This window comes from Doryrhamphus excisus, linkage group LG2, assembly GCF_037039965.1.
Source record: "Doryrhamphus excisus strain RoL-2023G ecotype Guam linkage group LG2, RoL_Dexc_Guam_v1.1, whole genome shotgun sequence".
Lineage (NCBI taxonomy): Eukaryota > Metazoa > Chordata > Actinopteri > Syngnathiformes > Syngnathidae > Doryrhamphus > Doryrhamphus excisus.
The window spans coordinates 28,673,626-28,690,694 of NC_136358.1; the positions used below are offsets into that span (position 1 = coordinate 28,673,626).

General features: G+C 44.4%; 1 protein-coding gene and 1 long non-coding RNA gene across 16 annotated transcripts in view; one reads left to right on the forward strand and one right to left on the reverse strand.

Moving 5' to 3' along the window:
* Positions 1-58: 58 nt before the first annotated feature.
* Positions 59-1,512, forward strand: LOC144898122 (uncharacterized). The gene is made up of 3 exons (XR_013627024.1): positions 59-271; positions 1,265-1,341; positions 1,431-1,512. It is a non-coding gene; the product is annotated as an uncharacterized LOC144898122 (long non-coding RNA).
* Positions 1,513-3,935: 2,423 nt separating this feature from the next.
* LOC131109441 (receptor-type tyrosine-protein phosphatase F-like) overlaps positions 3,936-17,069 on the reverse strand; it is a 173,607-nt gene continuing 160,473 nt past the window's right edge. For all 15 annotated transcript variants that reach the window (XM_058061455.2, XM_058061452.2, XM_058061449.2 and 12 more), the window contains 11 exons: positions 14,556-14,679; positions 14,301-14,476; positions 12,712-12,831; positions 11,287-11,441; positions 10,403-10,688; positions 8,660-8,838; positions 6,619-6,745; positions 6,264-6,389; positions 6,017-6,171; positions 5,801-5,936; positions 3,936-4,817 (listed from right to left, as the gene is read on the reverse strand). In XM_058061455.2, coding sequence (XP_057917438.1) covers positions 4,749-4,817; positions 5,801-5,936; positions 6,017-6,171; positions 6,264-6,389; positions 6,619-6,745; positions 8,660-8,838; positions 10,403-10,688; positions 11,287-11,441; positions 12,712-12,831; positions 14,301-14,476; positions 14,556-14,679 — 1,653 coding nt within the window. In that variant the 3' untranslated portion in view covers positions 3,936-4,748. The remainder of the gene's footprint in view (positions 4,818-5,800; positions 5,937-6,016; positions 6,172-6,263; positions 6,390-6,618; positions 6,746-8,659; positions 8,839-10,402; positions 10,689-11,286; positions 11,442-12,711; positions 12,832-14,300; positions 14,477-14,555; positions 14,680-17,069) is intronic.

The window sequence follows — 17,069 nt, forward strand, 5'->3', positions numbered from 1 at the left end:
TTAATCAAGCGGGAGCCAATAACGAGCGCGGTCGGCCTGACGTGTTTAAACGGCCAACAGCTTGGGTTACACCAGCGTGACACGCCGCGTACACAAAGTGGGGAACCTAGCAAGTGGAACACTTTTTTTGTTTAGGTCTGGACCGGGAACTTTAAAGGAAGCCCTCAATCAGAGCGTTCGTAAACATTCCAGCCGAGGTGTCATTAAAGCAGCCGATGACGATGCGGAGCAAACAATGAGGCCTTTTTTCTTCAACCATCAGCTTTTCAAGGTAAGACCAAAAGATAAATACACAAGGAAACTTGAAGCGAGACCGGCCCGAGTCCAAGAGCATGAAACTTAAAAAAGATTTAACCCCAGAAAAAAACCGCACTTGTTGAACAAGTTTCTTAACATGCTTTCACATTAGTGGGCCGTCCTTTGTTGCCGCTTTCGAATAACAGCTAAATGGCGCCCTCTGCTGTCTAAAACCTGCAACTACCTGTCACTGTGACTCCACAAATCCGCTTTAAACGTTCAAGAATCCAAGAGCATGAAAAAAAAATCTTTATACAAGAGAAAGTTCGCTAAAGTGGCGGATGGATTAAATCATAAATATGTTTTTAAAATTTTGCCCCTTGACTTGGTGGCATCGCCATTGCCCGCAGACCCATGGGGCGTGGCTTAGCCTAAAATGGGTGGGGCTTACACTGGTACATTTTATATCTATATATATATATATATTTAGATAGACTCCCTTTATTGTCATTGCACAAAAACACAGTGGTGAAATTGCCAACGAAATGTCGTTGCCTGGCTCCCATATAATAACAGACACAAAAAAAGATAAGTAATAATAATAATAATAATAATGTGGAGGATAACTATATGTTTACTGTGTGCGTGTAATAATAATTATTAAGTCTTACAGATAAGACTATGATTTAGTGTTGTATAATTAAGATTATTATTCAATGAAATGTACAAATTACAGATAATTCATGTTGTACTCATTGCTAGTATTTTGCGTATTTTTATACTGTACATATTTTTTTAGAAGCTATAAATAATTAACATAAATGAAAAATATCCTTTTGATATTTTGCACAATTTGACCTTCCCATGACCACAACGGTGGAATAAATATATATTTTTATATTCTATTATTTTTTTCTTATTCTACCTTTAAGTATTACGTGCGTGGCTGTAGACAACCCCCTGAAAGCTCTCCAACCATAAACTTATTTTATGTTTTTGTTTGTGTCTTACCCGTCCCATCTCTTAGCTTGGTGAGCATGACCACGATGGTGGAGTTTGTGCTCACACAACATTCTCCAGAAGTCCTCGTGGTCTCGGCCAGAGGTAGGCCTTCTGCTGTCTGCACACAGATATGAATAACATGAACATGTGTACAAATCCATAAATTTGATGAAAGCATTATGTCTCCAAAGCAGAAGGTGGACGCGCGCCAAGGAAAAGGAAAGCCATCACCGTGCAAGTGAAAATGAACACCAAACGAGAAACAATCACCAACGTCGGCCGCACTCGACTGTCGTGACCTTCATGAAGGATAAAAATGGTACATCATCTGCTCCTATGAAAGCGACAGTGAAAACCAAGCAGCGTCTTTTAGACCACAATCAATATCCCAGAGAGCTTTATGCTGATTTAGGGGAAGGTAAATATTCTATTCCACAATATAATACTATAAAAAATGATCTTCTTCCAATAAGCCAGAGAATAAAAGTAAGGATTAGTTTAACTTCATGTGTTCTGTGTACAGCCTGAGCTATAATTTAAGCTCCACTTTACATCACAGTCTAGGAATGGAACATGTACTTAACCCCAGGACCACCTGTAAAAGCGTACTATAATGAACTGGCCTAAATACTGTAGTCATGTTTAGATTTTTTAAAAGCCAACCTTGGATGCTTTCTCCACGTTTCTGACCTCTAAATGTATTTAAAATGCTGCATTCGGGTGTTAAACCATGCCCAAGTTTCAGAGAATGAGCTTCCCGCATTTGGAAGTGAGTCAGAAGTTTGGGATGGCTCAACAAGGAGCTTTATGACTGAAATGTGAGCCGGATTTCCTTATATGGGCGCTCTGCTTCTCTGTTTACAGTGTTAGCGATAGCTCCCGGGAAATGCTTCATTCCGGGCAAGCATCAGGCAGAAGTGGTTGGAGTTACTTGGTCCTGTGGAAGAGTCAGAAGAGCAAGCAGTAAGTAATTTATTTTTAATCCTAACCGGGTTTATTTTGTGGAGGACATGGAACAAAAGCGGTTGTGAGTGTAGCATTATAGAGTGTGCATACAGGTAGCAGGGTTGCTATTAGCCTTTTCCCACCACAATCGGTGGTGGATAGTGTGCAAAAACATTCCAAAACCAATACTCGTCTTAATTTTGCCAAGAAACATCTTGATGATCCCCAAGACCTTTGGTCTGATGGGACACAACTTTTTGGAAGACACCTCAACCACGGTGATGGAACTGTCCACGTCCGTATCCTCGGATTCTGCTTCCTCTATGGAAGGCGTGTCATTGGGATCGAGGAGGGCCTCAAAGTCGGGCCTCAACATCCTCAGTGGAGATCAGCAGGCCCCGTCTCCACTGTAAAAAGTGTGGATTTGGCACTGCTTCCGCTTTGAGGTGTTGGCCGGTTTGCCAGAACCTCTTCAAGGTCCACTGTTGACCCAAAGTCCAAGCCCAAGGTCCGACTCCATGGCCTCACCGAACTCCTCCCACACCTGAGCTTTTGCCTAGACCACCGCCGCTTAGCCTGACGGTTCGACTCCCACAAGACATCCATCTTCACCCGTGTGTCCAGAACATGCGGATGAGGGTCTGATGATACGACCACAAAGTCCATTATAGACTTATGGACAGATCGGGGACGTCGTTCCTCCAATCACGCCCCATGCAGGTCACACTATCATTGCCCACATTGGGCGATGAGGTGTCCCAGTAGAACCACAGTCCCCAGATGGGGTGCTCTCATAACCCCTTGATGGGACCCCAAGAAGGGCGGCTATCCTTTGGACCCTTTAAATTGGTTCAAGTCTATCATTGGAATTATATTTTTGTGTACAATTTAATGAATTAATCTGAGTTTTAATGAGTTGAGAATTAATCTACATTTTTGTTGTTGCTCCATTGACTAAATATGTAACAGTAATAACTAATAAATGATAACCTGAGTATGAATAGCATATTTCAGCTTTTATCAAACATGTTTTGGTCTCTTTGGGGAAATCCACAGGCCAAAATAACAAGATGGGGGGGCCGGGCCGTGATGATGGAGTATGATAAAAATCATAGACTTATGGAGAGTTTGTACAAAAACCCCAATTATGTATCTTTATTAACATCAAGGTTTTTTTTCTCAACAGGATCTTTTTGAAACTCCAGTTCTTTATCAACAAATAGAAAACAGACGTGTGCGTACAACAGGTGGAACCCCTACAGCACGAAGCATTCACAAGATCAACATGAACAGGTAATGTACCCCCCCGTCCCCCCCCCACGTTCCCCCGTCTCCTCCTTGCCTCAAATTGTGTGATGGGGGGGTCGGGTGTGCTTGCGTCGGGAGGAGGCGGGGCGTCGGTGGCGATGAGGCGATGTCGGGGGCGGGCTTTGTGCTGCGTTTCCTCTCGTGTCGATGATGGCGGGACAGTAGATACGTTGTCATGACTACGCTGGACGACGGCGTCATCATGGGAACAATATAGAGAAGCCGCGTATACATCTATGTGTCATTGTACATATATATATAATCAATCATATATATATATATGTATATATATATTTATACTTCTATTTCTGTAGAAAATAACATCAGGTGTCAAGTCCAAAAGGGGCGGAGTCTCTGGGCTGGCTCGCTCTCGGCCCCCGTCGGGGAGGAATGGTTGATTCTGTACAGGTGCCAGCAGTGGCCCCCCCAGGGGGGGGCGCTGATGGCTGATGGACGGGGCTGCTTTGAAAGATATTCAGAGATGAGGGTGGGGTACAAAAGTATAGTCCCCCCCCCCCCTCGCCGCCGTGGAGCATGAAAGGCCTCGATGCCGTCGCTGAACACAAAAAGTGGTGTGCTTTGCTCTTCCTGTACACGCTCTCCGCTAGCTAACTGCTAGCTTTGTGCTCTCAAGGTACTCAAAGTCTTCAAGGGAATATTTGAGTGAAAAAAGGCAGTTTTTCAACTTTTTTTCTTGTTTTTTTTTTTTTTGCTTTTTAAACTAAATCCCGAGTGTTTCGGACTACAACGCAAACCGGGAGATTAATTAGAATCTACGATCATGTTGGAAAACGACACATCCGCTGTGCTCGATACCCAAAGGAAAGATGGAGATGATGCCAACAGTAATCATTAAAAAAAGAATAAAACAATTCAAAGAAAAGACAGCAGGCCCTCAGCGGTTGTGGGGGGGCCACGTTAAGACACAAGTCGTGTTAAAAAGATGTTTGAAAAGCAACAAAAGTACGCTAAAGGATGACATTAAAAACGTTTCTATGGACTGTCGACTGTACAAGTCCGCTCGGCAGCGCTTTGAAAAAAAAAAAAAAAAAAAAAGCTTGGATCTCTGTGTGATATTAGCTCCAAACCGGGGGGGGGGGGTCCACTGGGCCCTGCAAGCAGCCCCCCTCCCCTCCTCTTAGGGGGTGCGGTGCTTTCGGATTTAGTTCCAGGGGTAAATGGGTGGTGGCTGAGATGGGACGCTTGGCACGCTCCTGAGAGGGTCCCACCGAGCAGGCGGCTGGCGGTGCCTGCGGTTACGTTGCATAGTGGTCGAAGCTCCCCAGGTACTCCAGAGCCGCCCGGTAGCACAGCTGGTACTGGTCCTGGGGGACACACAGAGGGGGGGGGGGGACATGTTGACATTCTTTTTACGCTTTTTTTTCTCAGCAAAGCAGCCATTAAAATGACTAAAAATGCATTTATATAAACGATGACTAGTCATGAACTGGTTGCTCTTGGCACGTAGTTGGGTGCCTCATGCTGGGTCAGGGTGCTTGGATGTGGGGTTTTTATTCTGGTAGACAAGGAATAATATTGGGATGAGGTTGGAATCTGGGTGGGATTAGATAAGTCTTGACTGTTTATATGTATATTTTTATTTGTGTTGATTTATGTTTGGTTTGTTGTGCTTTGGATGATGTTCGAAAAAAAATTATAAAAAAAGTTCACCAATTTTAATAATAATAATTTAATAATAATAATTTTTTTAATAATTTAGTTGACCAAAAAAAAACCAATTTAATTTTTTAAATTTAATTAAAGCAACACTGCTGGGTTGAAGACGCCATTTCAGCCAAGATGGATGATAGCGATTGAATCGGACATTTTGATATTTTAGCTGACAAATTATGAGCAGGGTTTCAAGCTACAACCCTTTTAATAAGAGGAACATCAAACCTGAAAAAAACCCTGGTGGCTATAAGGGTAAGAAAGGTTGAAATATGTTTTTCAGATGTTGACCAATATTAGATAAATACATGAATAATAAAGTGGCTGTAGTACCACTACTGGTGTGTTCACTGACGCATGGAAATATTGAATTGGAGGCAAAGTCTTTTACAGAATGAATTTATCCATAAACGACATGCCGACTATTTGTGTCAGATTTCATTTCTGTCAACATCTTTGTTTTGTTTTTGTCCACCATTTTTGTTATCTGGTTCCTTGACAACAACGGCTAATCGGCTAATATCGCTAAGTAGCTAAGCAACGATAAGAAAAAAACAACAACTGGCCACCATCAACTCGCCTCAAAAGCCCGGCACTCCCTGCAGTTGAGTAATTCAACTGTTAACGGTGCCCTTACCTCTGTCTGCACCATGGCGGGCCGCTGGGTGCGGAGCGTCTTGACCGTCTGGAAGAGGTCGACCACGCCCTCGTACCGCATCCTCTCCAGCACGATGCTGAGCGTGATGAAGACTCCGGTCCGACCCACACCGGCACTGACGGGCACACAAAGAAGCGTTGAAGATCCCCAACGCCAACATCTCCATGGAGGTGCGTGTTGGCTCCGCCCACTTACCTGCAGTGTACAGTGATTGGTCCGTCCTGTCCAAACTGCTCCTTGGTTTTATGCACCTGTCCGATGAAGTCGATGAAGCCCTCACCGGTTTTCGGCACTCCCTGCTCGGGCCAGTCTGTGAACTGGAATTGGCGGATGGTTCTGGACTGGCCGTCCTGGAGGGAGGGGGAGGGAGGGGGTTACAAGATGAAGGAAATGAAGTCACCGGCGCCAAGTACCGCACGCCATTGGGCCTCATGAGACTCACCCTGGCGTCCGTGACCTTGAACTCTCTCAGGATGTACTGAGGCATGTTGTACTCCGCCATGGGGTCCACCACAAAGTACTGGTACCTGGCCGAGCGCTCAGCCGGCCAGTACTGGTGACACTTCTCCTGGAAGACCACAACAACACCTTGCTTTAGTGCCCATGGAGTCTACATTTTTTCTATTATTTATATTTATTATTATATATATATATATTATTTATTACTATTATATATATTTTTTTATTTTCTATTATTTTTTTCTTATTCTTCCTTTAAGTATTACTGCGTGGCTGTAGACAACCCCCTGAAAGCTCTCCATCCATAAACTTATTTGATGTTTTTGTTTGTGTCTTACCCGTCCCATCTCTCTTAGCTTGGTGAGCATGACCACGATGGTGGAGTTGTGCTCCCACAACATTCTCCAGAAGTCCTCGGTGGTCTCGGCCAGAGGGCCCTGCGTTGCCAGGTAGGCCTTCTGCTGTCTGCACACAGATATGAATCATATGAACATGTCATCTACATTAGCTCTTCATTCCAAGTGTTGAACGTCCTCATAAACGCGGTCTTCCCGTTGTTACAAATGCGCTTCCTTAAATTCATAAAACAAATTTTTGGTTGAACACTCGAGTTAGATGTTCTAATGTGGGTAGAATGTTGTATTCTGGTGTTAAACCACCCCACGGGTTCAGGTCATGAGCTTTGTGAGCCCTGAAAGAACTTTGGGATGGCTCAAAACGCTCCGTTTCAGAGAGTTCCTTATATGGGCATGCCCAGGTACAAGCTGTACAAGCTGAGTGTGACCAATCACAGTGTAGTGGGCGGGGCCGTGGGTGGAATCATTTAAAACGCCGGAATAGGTGCGGATTCTGGAAGCTCGAGAAAGCTTTCTGTGCGGGTTATTGTGTGTAGCTGCTCTATCGGAGTCCAAAGGGCTGATAATGAGCATAATTAATAGGTGCCCTGTAAATCCTTGTGATTCTTTCTGTCCACTTTCCGCTGTAAAACATGAATTTCCACCCGAATGAGTTTGTATTCCAAACAGTGAAATATGTCTCCTGTCATGATGTAGAACCCCCCCCCCCCAACCCAAATAATGGTTCCACACCTTTGACACTGACAGAATATATTTATGGATGTAATTGAAGTGTAATTTCCCATTCATCAATGTAATGCAAGTGAAGCCATGATGGAAACTCCTTGGGAGAGGTAATAATAAGCTCCAGCAGCAGTCTGTCAAGCTAATGCGTCGCTGGCACGAGCTCAAGACCAAATGATGGCCGTCGTTGACATTTCCCGCCCATCCATCCCGACGACGGCACAGTTGGAAACGAGCTGATGCCGTCGACGTTGATGCGGCGACGCTGCGTGACCGCGGCGCGCAGTGGCCTGCTCGGCCGATGGGTGGCAGCAGCGCTCCAGCCAAAGATGGGAGCCTGCTGTTGCGGCAGCACACGGATGGAGACGCGGCGCGCATGCGTGCGCGGACGCGTGCACGGTGGCGTGCACGGACACGTGTTGGGGTCTTGCACGTAGACGTGCGCGGCTCGACGCGGGCAGGGCGGCTAATAAAGGCGCTGCAGGCAAAGCAGTAATGTGGAACCTGGAGATTAGAACCTGCTGAGGGCCACAAATTAAAAAAACAACACACGAGGAGAAGAGACCTCGTTCAGGCAACAACATGGAGGAGGAGGAGGAGGAGGAGGAGGAGGTGAAAAGTGTGTGTACCGGAGCAAAGGATGGATGAGAATAAATGAGGAGGAGGAGAGGATGGAAGGCAAGGAGACAAATGAGGAGGGAGATAACGTGGGAAGGAGAGCAAAAGAGCCAAGAAAGATAGGGAGGCGAGGAGGAGGAGGATGGATGAAGAGGAGAGCACGAAAGGAAGAAAAGGGGGCGATGGAGGGATAAAGAGAGGACAGGCCGAGGAAAGAAAGGGCGGGAGGAAAGGAGTGGAGAAGATGAAGGAGGCGGAGATGGCAGAGAGGAGAGGAGGAGGTCAATAAAGGGAGAAGGGACGAGAGAAGGAGATGAGAAAAAAGGAGGTGAGAAAAGATGAGAGAGAAAAGGAAGAGGAATGAAAGATGAAGAAATATTCCATCAGCTTGCTAGCTTAGCATGACGTTGAGGAGGAAGGGCATTGAGGAAGAGGAGGGGGAGGGCTGAAGGAGGTAAGCAAGAGGAGGAGGAGGAGGAGGAGGAGGGAGGATGATCTCCTGGAGCAATTATGTTATTTACACAGCAGGGCTGAAAGGGGGCGTCGGCCTCATTAAAACCAGGATCTGGGAGGGCGAGCCAGACCCCCTTTGGGACTTGATGCCATTTGCTGCTCTGTCTAGACTGGTATGGACTCAGACCTGGGGGGCGGGGGGCGGGGGGGGGGGGGGGGGTGATCTCACCTGTAGCCGTCGATGCAGCTGGCGTTGATGTAGTCGGAGCCCTCCACGCCGCGGATGGGCTGCAGGCAGACGCGGGTGGACTCGAAAGGCATGATGTTGACCAGGCGGTTCTTGAACTTGTTGCACGGCAAGTTGGCACTGATGAAGCGAGATGTGTGGGCCTTGGAGTTGGCCAGGCGCTGTGGAACAAGGACCAAACGCGATTGGGAATAATGGGCAGTATTCCCGTTCCTTTTTAAGGCGAAGGTTAAGGACAAGGCATCCATGGATAGTCTCTATGTGGTCACGTTCAGTGTTACCATGGCAACACGTGTAATTCAGCCTCCAGGCCACACCCCGCATACTGTATTACGTAACGTAGCATGTAAGCACCACCATCGTGACTTAAATATTTCATATTCCATAACAGTATGATTTTGAGGTGCTGCACAATAACACAAATGGAACACTTTTAAAAGAAATGTGCTAGTTTGGTGCTAATTTAATATTCAAATTGAGATTAGCATTAGCAATGTTACATGGCGACGTCAACATGCAGCTGGTGTTCTATAACAGGGGTCTCAAACACGTGGCCCGCGGGCCAAATGTGGCCCGCAGGACACTAGTTTGAGGCCCCCGCTTTGATATGAAAGTTTAAAGTTTGATATGGATGCTGTATGGTATCATGTACCCAGAAAAAATTATTACGTTTGATTCATGTTCATGTTAAAGGTTAAATAACTGTTAATAGTTATCCTCCCTATCCGTGTGGAAGTGGTAAGTTTTTGGCTATTTAAGTTTAAAGAAAATAACTTGAAGGCTACCGTTTAGGTTGCTAGCTGTCTAGTTTGCGAGTTAGCATGTGTCTCAAGACCCTGCAGTTGCGCAATATGTTGTAAATAAAAAGAGTATAAATGTGACTATAGTCGTGTTTTGTCATGTCTACAGGGCTCTAATAATGCTTTGTTCATTTTAATCTGGAAAAAATATATGTGCTTTCTTAAGTTTTTATTATTATTATTATATTTATTTATTACTGATTGATTTTCTTTATTCTTGATTTGTTTATTTATTTTTCATCTTATTTTGTGTAGAAAAATAAAAAGATATTTCAGAACAGTGGAATGTTTTATCAGAGCTTTTCTTGTAGAAAATCGGAACCAAAGCGAAGTTTTTAAAAAATTTTTGCTTTTAATAAATGCGTTTTTTTTTTTTTTTGGAAAACCTGATGCGGCCCAGTCTCACCCAGACCCTAGCTCCAGTGGCCCCCGAGACCCCTGTTCTATAAGGAAGCCTCCCGACCAGCAGGTGGCGCTAGCCTGCACACTAAATAGGTAATTAGCCCTCACTGGGCGTTTGGGCGTAACCTTTGTGTGTTTTAATCAGCGTAGATAAATTCCAACGGCCATCAATGGATGCCTTTGTACCGTCAACAAAGAGCTAGCGTGAGAAGAAGGTTGGCACTTGTTAGACAGCAGATGGACAAGCAGGAATGTGTTTGCACGGTCCAACTATGCCAGGCGTGTGTGTGTGTGTGTGTGTGTGTGTGTGTGTGTAGTCAGGTTGCATGGACACACACACACACACACACACACACACACACACAGCATCTTTCTTTGGCCGAGGTTATTATCACTTCCAACACAATGCTTCATGTGGTGCGTTTCTATGCAAAGCCCAAACCCGTGACAACGATCCACCATCACATGACGTCCCATTATAGCCCCGCCTCCCCCCACACCGTTCAACGCATCTCTCCCTCACCTTGAACTCCAGCTCCATGGCGGTGACCGTCTCGCCGGGCGGCGGCTGCGTCAGTTTCTGGATGTGAGCGTAGAGGTTGCGGGCCGGCACCTCGGTGTTCCCGCAGGTGGCCGCCTCCAGCAGGGCCTCGTGGATGAAGATGTACTGGTCCTCCGTCTGCACCATGTAGTTGCGCTGGGCCCGCATGCACGTCACGTGGCCGTAGATGTCCACCGACTTCTCGTGCTTCATGCGCTCCAGCATGGCGTCGATGACGATGAAGCAGCCCGTCCTGCCCACGCCGGCGCTGCTCGGAGGATGCAAATATTAATATCGTTTAGTTTGCGTGATTCTTATTTCATCGTCTTTCTGTCTAGCAGAAGTATTGGGACAGTCAGGCTTTATTTTTAGTTTGACATCAAAAGATGAATATGACATAAGAGGGCAATATTTCAGCCCTTATTGCCACATGAAGCCAAAAGTACTGGAACATGTGACTGACAGGCATGCCCAGAAATGGTTTAGACCAACCATAGACCAAACCATTTACAGGTGAAAACAATTAGCGAGACAGTGAGATGTCTATGGACAATTTGGAATGGCTAATGAAGCTAGCATGTTTTTGGAATGGGGGTTGAAACCGGAGTCCGGAATTCAAGGATTTGCACCATTTTTTTTTTTTACAAAATTAATGTAAATATTTCTGCATTGTAAAAAAAAGACCTCCAGACTACATTTGTTGTACTTTTCCGCCAATGTCTTTTTTTAAATGTTTTTTTACATTTTTTTATAACATTTTTTTTTAAATTAAAAATAAATAAATAAATTATTTTATTTTTTTTAAATTTAATTTAATTGTTTTTATCTGATGCTAGCCAGCTGGCGTGTCGTTTGTTGACTCCCACCTGCAATGAACCACCATGGGGCCAGCATCCGGAGGATTGCAGGCCTTGACGCGCCTCAGGAAGGCCAGGATGGGGGTGGGATACTCAGGCACGCCGTGGTCGGGCCAGGCCATGAACTGGAACTGCCGCATCTCCCTCTTCTCGCTGGAGCCGTTCTGGAAGAGATTTTCCCTTGCTGTCACTGGTGGTGTAATTGTTTGAAAGCGAGACCGATGGCGCCGGGCTAAAATATTCAAACAGTTAAAGGTCAGAGTGTTTTGATGACACTCGAGCCGCCGTCATTTGAAAAGCAGCAGCCATTTAATTGTCAGACATTGTGGCTATTCCGAGCAAAAGGTCTTGATTGGAGTCACGGCCGTCATAATGTGCTCCACTTTCACCGTGAAGCTGTAGGTGGAGATAAGGGGGGCAATTCTGGAACGAAAACCTCGGTGTAGTTTCTCAGGGAAAACTCTCCAGCCTTGGATTGGATTTAATTAGCAAAGTTAATAGCCTTTGGAAGCCAGGAATGACAGGGACATCATCCCTGCACTAAATACACAATCCTACAAACAAAAACTGGGAAAACTCTTGGAAGAATTCAGGGAATTAAGAACGGGAGAAACACCTCAAGCATCCAACAGCCAAAGTAGGGGTGACATGTTTGGGTTTTTTTATATTATTAATTATAAGTAATGATAATTATTTTTTTATAATTATTATAATAATTATATAATATAATAAAAATGTAAATAGAATATATAAAAATATAAAACTATAATATTTAAAAAAGTAGGGATGACATGTTTGGGTTTTTTAATATTATTAATTATACGTAATTTTTTTTTTATAATTATTATAATTATATAATATAATCAAATATAATATATAAAAATATAAAACTATAATATTATTTAAAAAAAAGTAGGGGTGACATGTTTGGGTTTTTAAATATTATTAATTATAAGTAATTATAATTATATTTTATAATTATTATAATAATTATATAATAAAATATGAATATAATATATAAAAATATAAAACTATAATATTATTTAAAAAAAAGTAGGGGTGACATGTTTGGGTTTTTTAATATTATTAATTCTAAGTAATTCTAATTATTTTTTATAATTATTATAACAATTATATAATATAACATAAATAGAATCTATAAAAATATAAAACTATAATATTATAAAAAAAAGTAGGGGTGACATGTTTGGGTTTTTAATATTATTAATTATAATTATTTTTTATAATTATTATAATTATATAATATAATAAAAAATAAATATAAAACTATAATTTTATTAAATATTATAATAATTCTAATTAATAATTACTGATTTTAATAATTTTAATTACCTAATACCTGTGTAAAAAAACTCAATTTGTGGAGTAAAAGATTATAGTGATGAAGGACGCTTGAAAAGTTCAGTGCGGTACCTTGTAGAGCGCAAACGTGCGCACGCTGTAAGTGGCCAACTCCACCGTGTCCAGCATGGTGACCTGGATCATCCCGTAGGTCTCGGTTCCCCTCACCGGCCAGTACTGGTCACACTTCACCTGGCGGGTCGACACAAAGAGTAGGCCAGCTGTCAGAGTCCAGGACAGCTTGCAGGAACCACGGCGCTGATTAACCAGGAGGGCGCGTCGGAAGGGTCGGAGTCGGGTCTCATTAAAAGATGACGACTCTCTCACGGACGCGGCGGCCATGGCGGCCACGTGAAGCACAAAGAGTGAAACCGAGTGAAACTGCTGCGGCACCGGTCACAGCATTAGGTACACCCGCACTAATTGACTAATTGACTAATAAACGTATTGACTAATAAACGTGCCAACAGGCAAACCAGCCATTTGCACACAAACAACAAAAATGATGCAATTATCAAACAATGACAAAGCTATTTTTTTATTTTTTTGTGTGTGCATGGGGGCAATGAGGAGGAGATGGAGAAGAAGGAAGAAGAACAAGCAGGACCAACGAGGAGGAGATGGAGAAGAAAGAAGAAGAAGAAAAAGCAGGACCAATGAGGAGATGAAGAAGAAAGAAGCAGAAGCAGGACCAGGGAGGAGGAGATGGAGAAGAAAGAAGAATAAGAAGAAGCAGGACCAATGAGGAGGAGATGGAGAAGAAAGAAGAAGAACAAGCAGGACCAATGAGGAGGAGATGGAGAAGAAAGAAGAAGAACAAGCAGGACCAACGAGGAGGAGATGGAGAAGAAAGAATAATAAGAAGAAGCAGGACCAGGGAGGAGGAGATGAAGAAAGAATAAGAAGCAGGACCAATGAGGAGGAGATGGAGAAGAAAGAATAAGAAGCAGGACCAATGAGGAGGAGATGGAGAAGAAAGAATAAGAAGCAGGACCAATGAGGAGGAGATGGAGAAGAAAGAATAAGAAGCAGGACCAATGAGGAGGAGATGGAGAAGAAAGAATAAGAAGCAGGACCAATGAGGAGGAGATGGAGAAGAAAGAAGAAGAAGCAGGACCAATGAGGAGGAGATGGAGAAGAAAGAAGAAGAAGCAGGACCAATGAGGAGGAGATGGAGAAGAAAGAATAAGAAGCAGGACCAATGAGGAGGGGATGGAGAAGAAAGAAGAAGAAGCAGGACCAATGAGGAGGAGATGGAAGAAATAAATAAAAGTATTAGAAGTTGAGTCTATCACGCGGTAATGAATGGAACGTCATTGTCATTATTATGGAAATCCGGCAGACAGGTGGGGGGGGGGGGCCCTCAAGTGGAAATATCCCCACGCACGTATGGGTGGGGGCGGGGGTGAGTAGAAGAAGGACACCTTCTGCAAAGCTGACTTTGATCAGGATGACAAATCCTGCTGGAGTGGAGGTGATGGACTGATGAATAAGTACATCCTAGCGTATCGCTGCATTCACGGGAACCAAAACACCCCCCCCCCCCCAAATCAGGCATGGGCGCTAATTATGCTGGAATGTTCGTCACTAAAAAGCCCCCCCCCCCTCCCCCATGGAGAAAACAGCATCTTTCCACTTTGTACCGCATCTGGCTTTCTTACCCGGGACTTCTCCTCCAGTCTGGTCATCATGACGATGGTGCTGGACCTCTGCTCCCACACCATCCTCCAGAAGTCGCTGAGCGTCTCGGGGAGGGGGCCCTGCGTGGCGATGTAGGCGTTCTGCTTCCTGTAGCCGTCAATGTAGTTTCCGTTGAGGTAGTCGCTGCCGGGGACGGCTGAGACAAGACGCGGGGACGTCCCGAAATGAGCATTTGACTTTTGATCAACGCAATGACGTCAACGCCGCGCTCTTACCGTCGATGGAGGTGAGCACCACTCTGGAATGGTCGTAGGCGATGACGTTGGCGTAGCGGTTCTTTGGTTTGTTGACTTCCATGTTGGAGTTTTCCCAGGTGAACTGCTGGCCCGGATCAATGGACTATGAGAGGACACGGTGGACACATGAGGACTTGAAGCAGGAGCAACACGGAATGAAAGGATGTTCATTTTGTCCGAGCGGCGCACGGAAAACGGATCCTCGGAAGCCCACAGGCTCCCCAAACTTCCCTCCATAGAAGCTTTAAATTGAATTATCCCGAGAAGTCTCATGAAGGACAAATAAGCACCAGCCCCCCCCCTTTCATTTCTTCGGTTTTTCATCCCCCACAGCGTCATTTGTCTCCAAGATGGCGGCAGACCGCATACGTATTGATCGGCCGGGGGATGTGCGACGGCGGCCCCTCCGTCCCCAGCCCCCGCGGCTCGATAATGTCACAGAGTCTCTTGTTATTCGATATTGATCGTGCTCACTGCAGAGCATGTTGGCTAATCCCCCCCCCCCCCTGCAGGACACCCTCAGAATTCCTCCGCTTCCTTGTCAAACTCTTATTTCATCATTTCAGAAAGACGTGCATGCAAAATGAGCTTTCTGGACAATAAATATAGATATTAATAAACAGTATCATGTGACGCTGCCCAATCAGTCTGTATTTGTCAGGTCATACAGGCAGAGTACTTTGGTGGGTGGGGTACTTGTCTTCATTTAGGGGTACTTGTCTTCATTTAGTCCCATGACTTGGTGTTACACATCTTGGTAATGGTAATGGTAATGGTAATGGTAATGGTTTCATTTCAATTGAACATGCATCAGATTCCAATTGAGTGCATCCCATAATCAGTTCCCAGTTCCACATGTCCAAAAGGAGTAGGAAGAAGCAAAGCTTATTAAATCCTACCCCTCCATCTGGTACTTTTACAATCAGTAACTGTTACATTTGTTCACTTCCTGCTTTCCTAATATAATTTAGGTATTTTTTGTATTTAATTTAATTTAATCCAATGCCATAATGGTTACCATAGTAAGTGTCAATATAGTGATATATATAACACATAACGTAGTCCTAGTATAGAAGTGTTTCAAATGTACTTCTTCCCTGAGATCATATTTCTCCTCTCTTGTAGAGAAGTATTGGATGACATTTTTAGCTAATTGCTTATTTTTAGCCTTATGCATTATTTTAGCTGTTTGAAGATGAACTATATCAGCAAGTTGAAGTATTTGTGATTTTAGAAATAAGGACTTAGTATGTTCTCTGTAGGCGGCATTATGAATTATCCTTACTGGCCTTTTTTGCAGTACATTTAGCGAGTGAAGATTTGCTTTTATAGTTATTAGCCCATATTTCCACACAATAAGTAAGATATGGTAGAACCATATAGATAGATATAGATTCAGAAAAAATGTTGCTTTGTTCAATACTGAAATATTTCTGGCCACCTTATGTTCCGGAGCTCATATCTTATTTCGTCATCTCGCACCATTTCATACAAGATCAGAAAACCGCTCACATATGCAACAATCTAACCCCCCAGGGGGCCTTTTATGCCAAATTTGCAGTGGAAACATGTCATAGCTTTTAGGCGACCACAGCGGGGGTGCTTTCAAGCTGTCTTTGTCCGCCGAGCGCCGACCCTTGAGCTAAAAGGAACCCAACAGCACCTGACAGCGCTCGCAAGCAGGCCGAGACCACCTCGCAAGCGGTCTCCTTCCATTTCTGTTTGGTGGTTGGTAACGTGGAACCAGGAAGGGAAAAAGCAATCGCCAACACAGAGAAGGTCAGAAGGTCTAACATGGTGACATGAAATGAACATGGTGGACACCAGACAGCATCCATTCATCCCACGGTGTGAGGAATGGCAGCATGACATGTGACAGGTCAGTGAACACACCATCTGCCAACTACTACGACCCTACGTCAAGTCGAACCACCTAACTTCAGAAACTTTTACCAAAACAAGACACGTTGGGAAGACAGCCACATTCCCAACGATGCTACAGTCTATTACATTTTTATATATTCATGTTTTTTGTGGAATACTTGATGCGGAAGAACGTCTACGTCTGCAAAGTCTCAGGGCACCGGAAATGCTGTCATTTTCCAAACTTCATAATCATTGGCTTAAATGAATGGAGGCGCTAATGTAGCATTTACAGTTTGTTTACAGTTGGCGATGTCAGGACAACACCAAACACCAAACACCAAAACAACACGTTTAAAGCCAGTTTTGACTACAAATGGGTCTAAACGGTCCCCGAGGCGTGACGCTAGCAAAGGGCAAACGTGGCGGTGACAAAGTGCCACAAGCTGCTGCAGTTGGGTGACCATCTGCTGGGCCATGGAGGTGGTCTTCCCTGGCTTGGAATGACTTGCAGGAGAGGAAGGAAACAGCGCTGGGCCGCTCGCCACATGGTCGTTTACGCTAACACTGCATGCTGGGAGGCCACATGACGCAGTCATGCAACAATGGCTGGTTATTTACTACCACGAC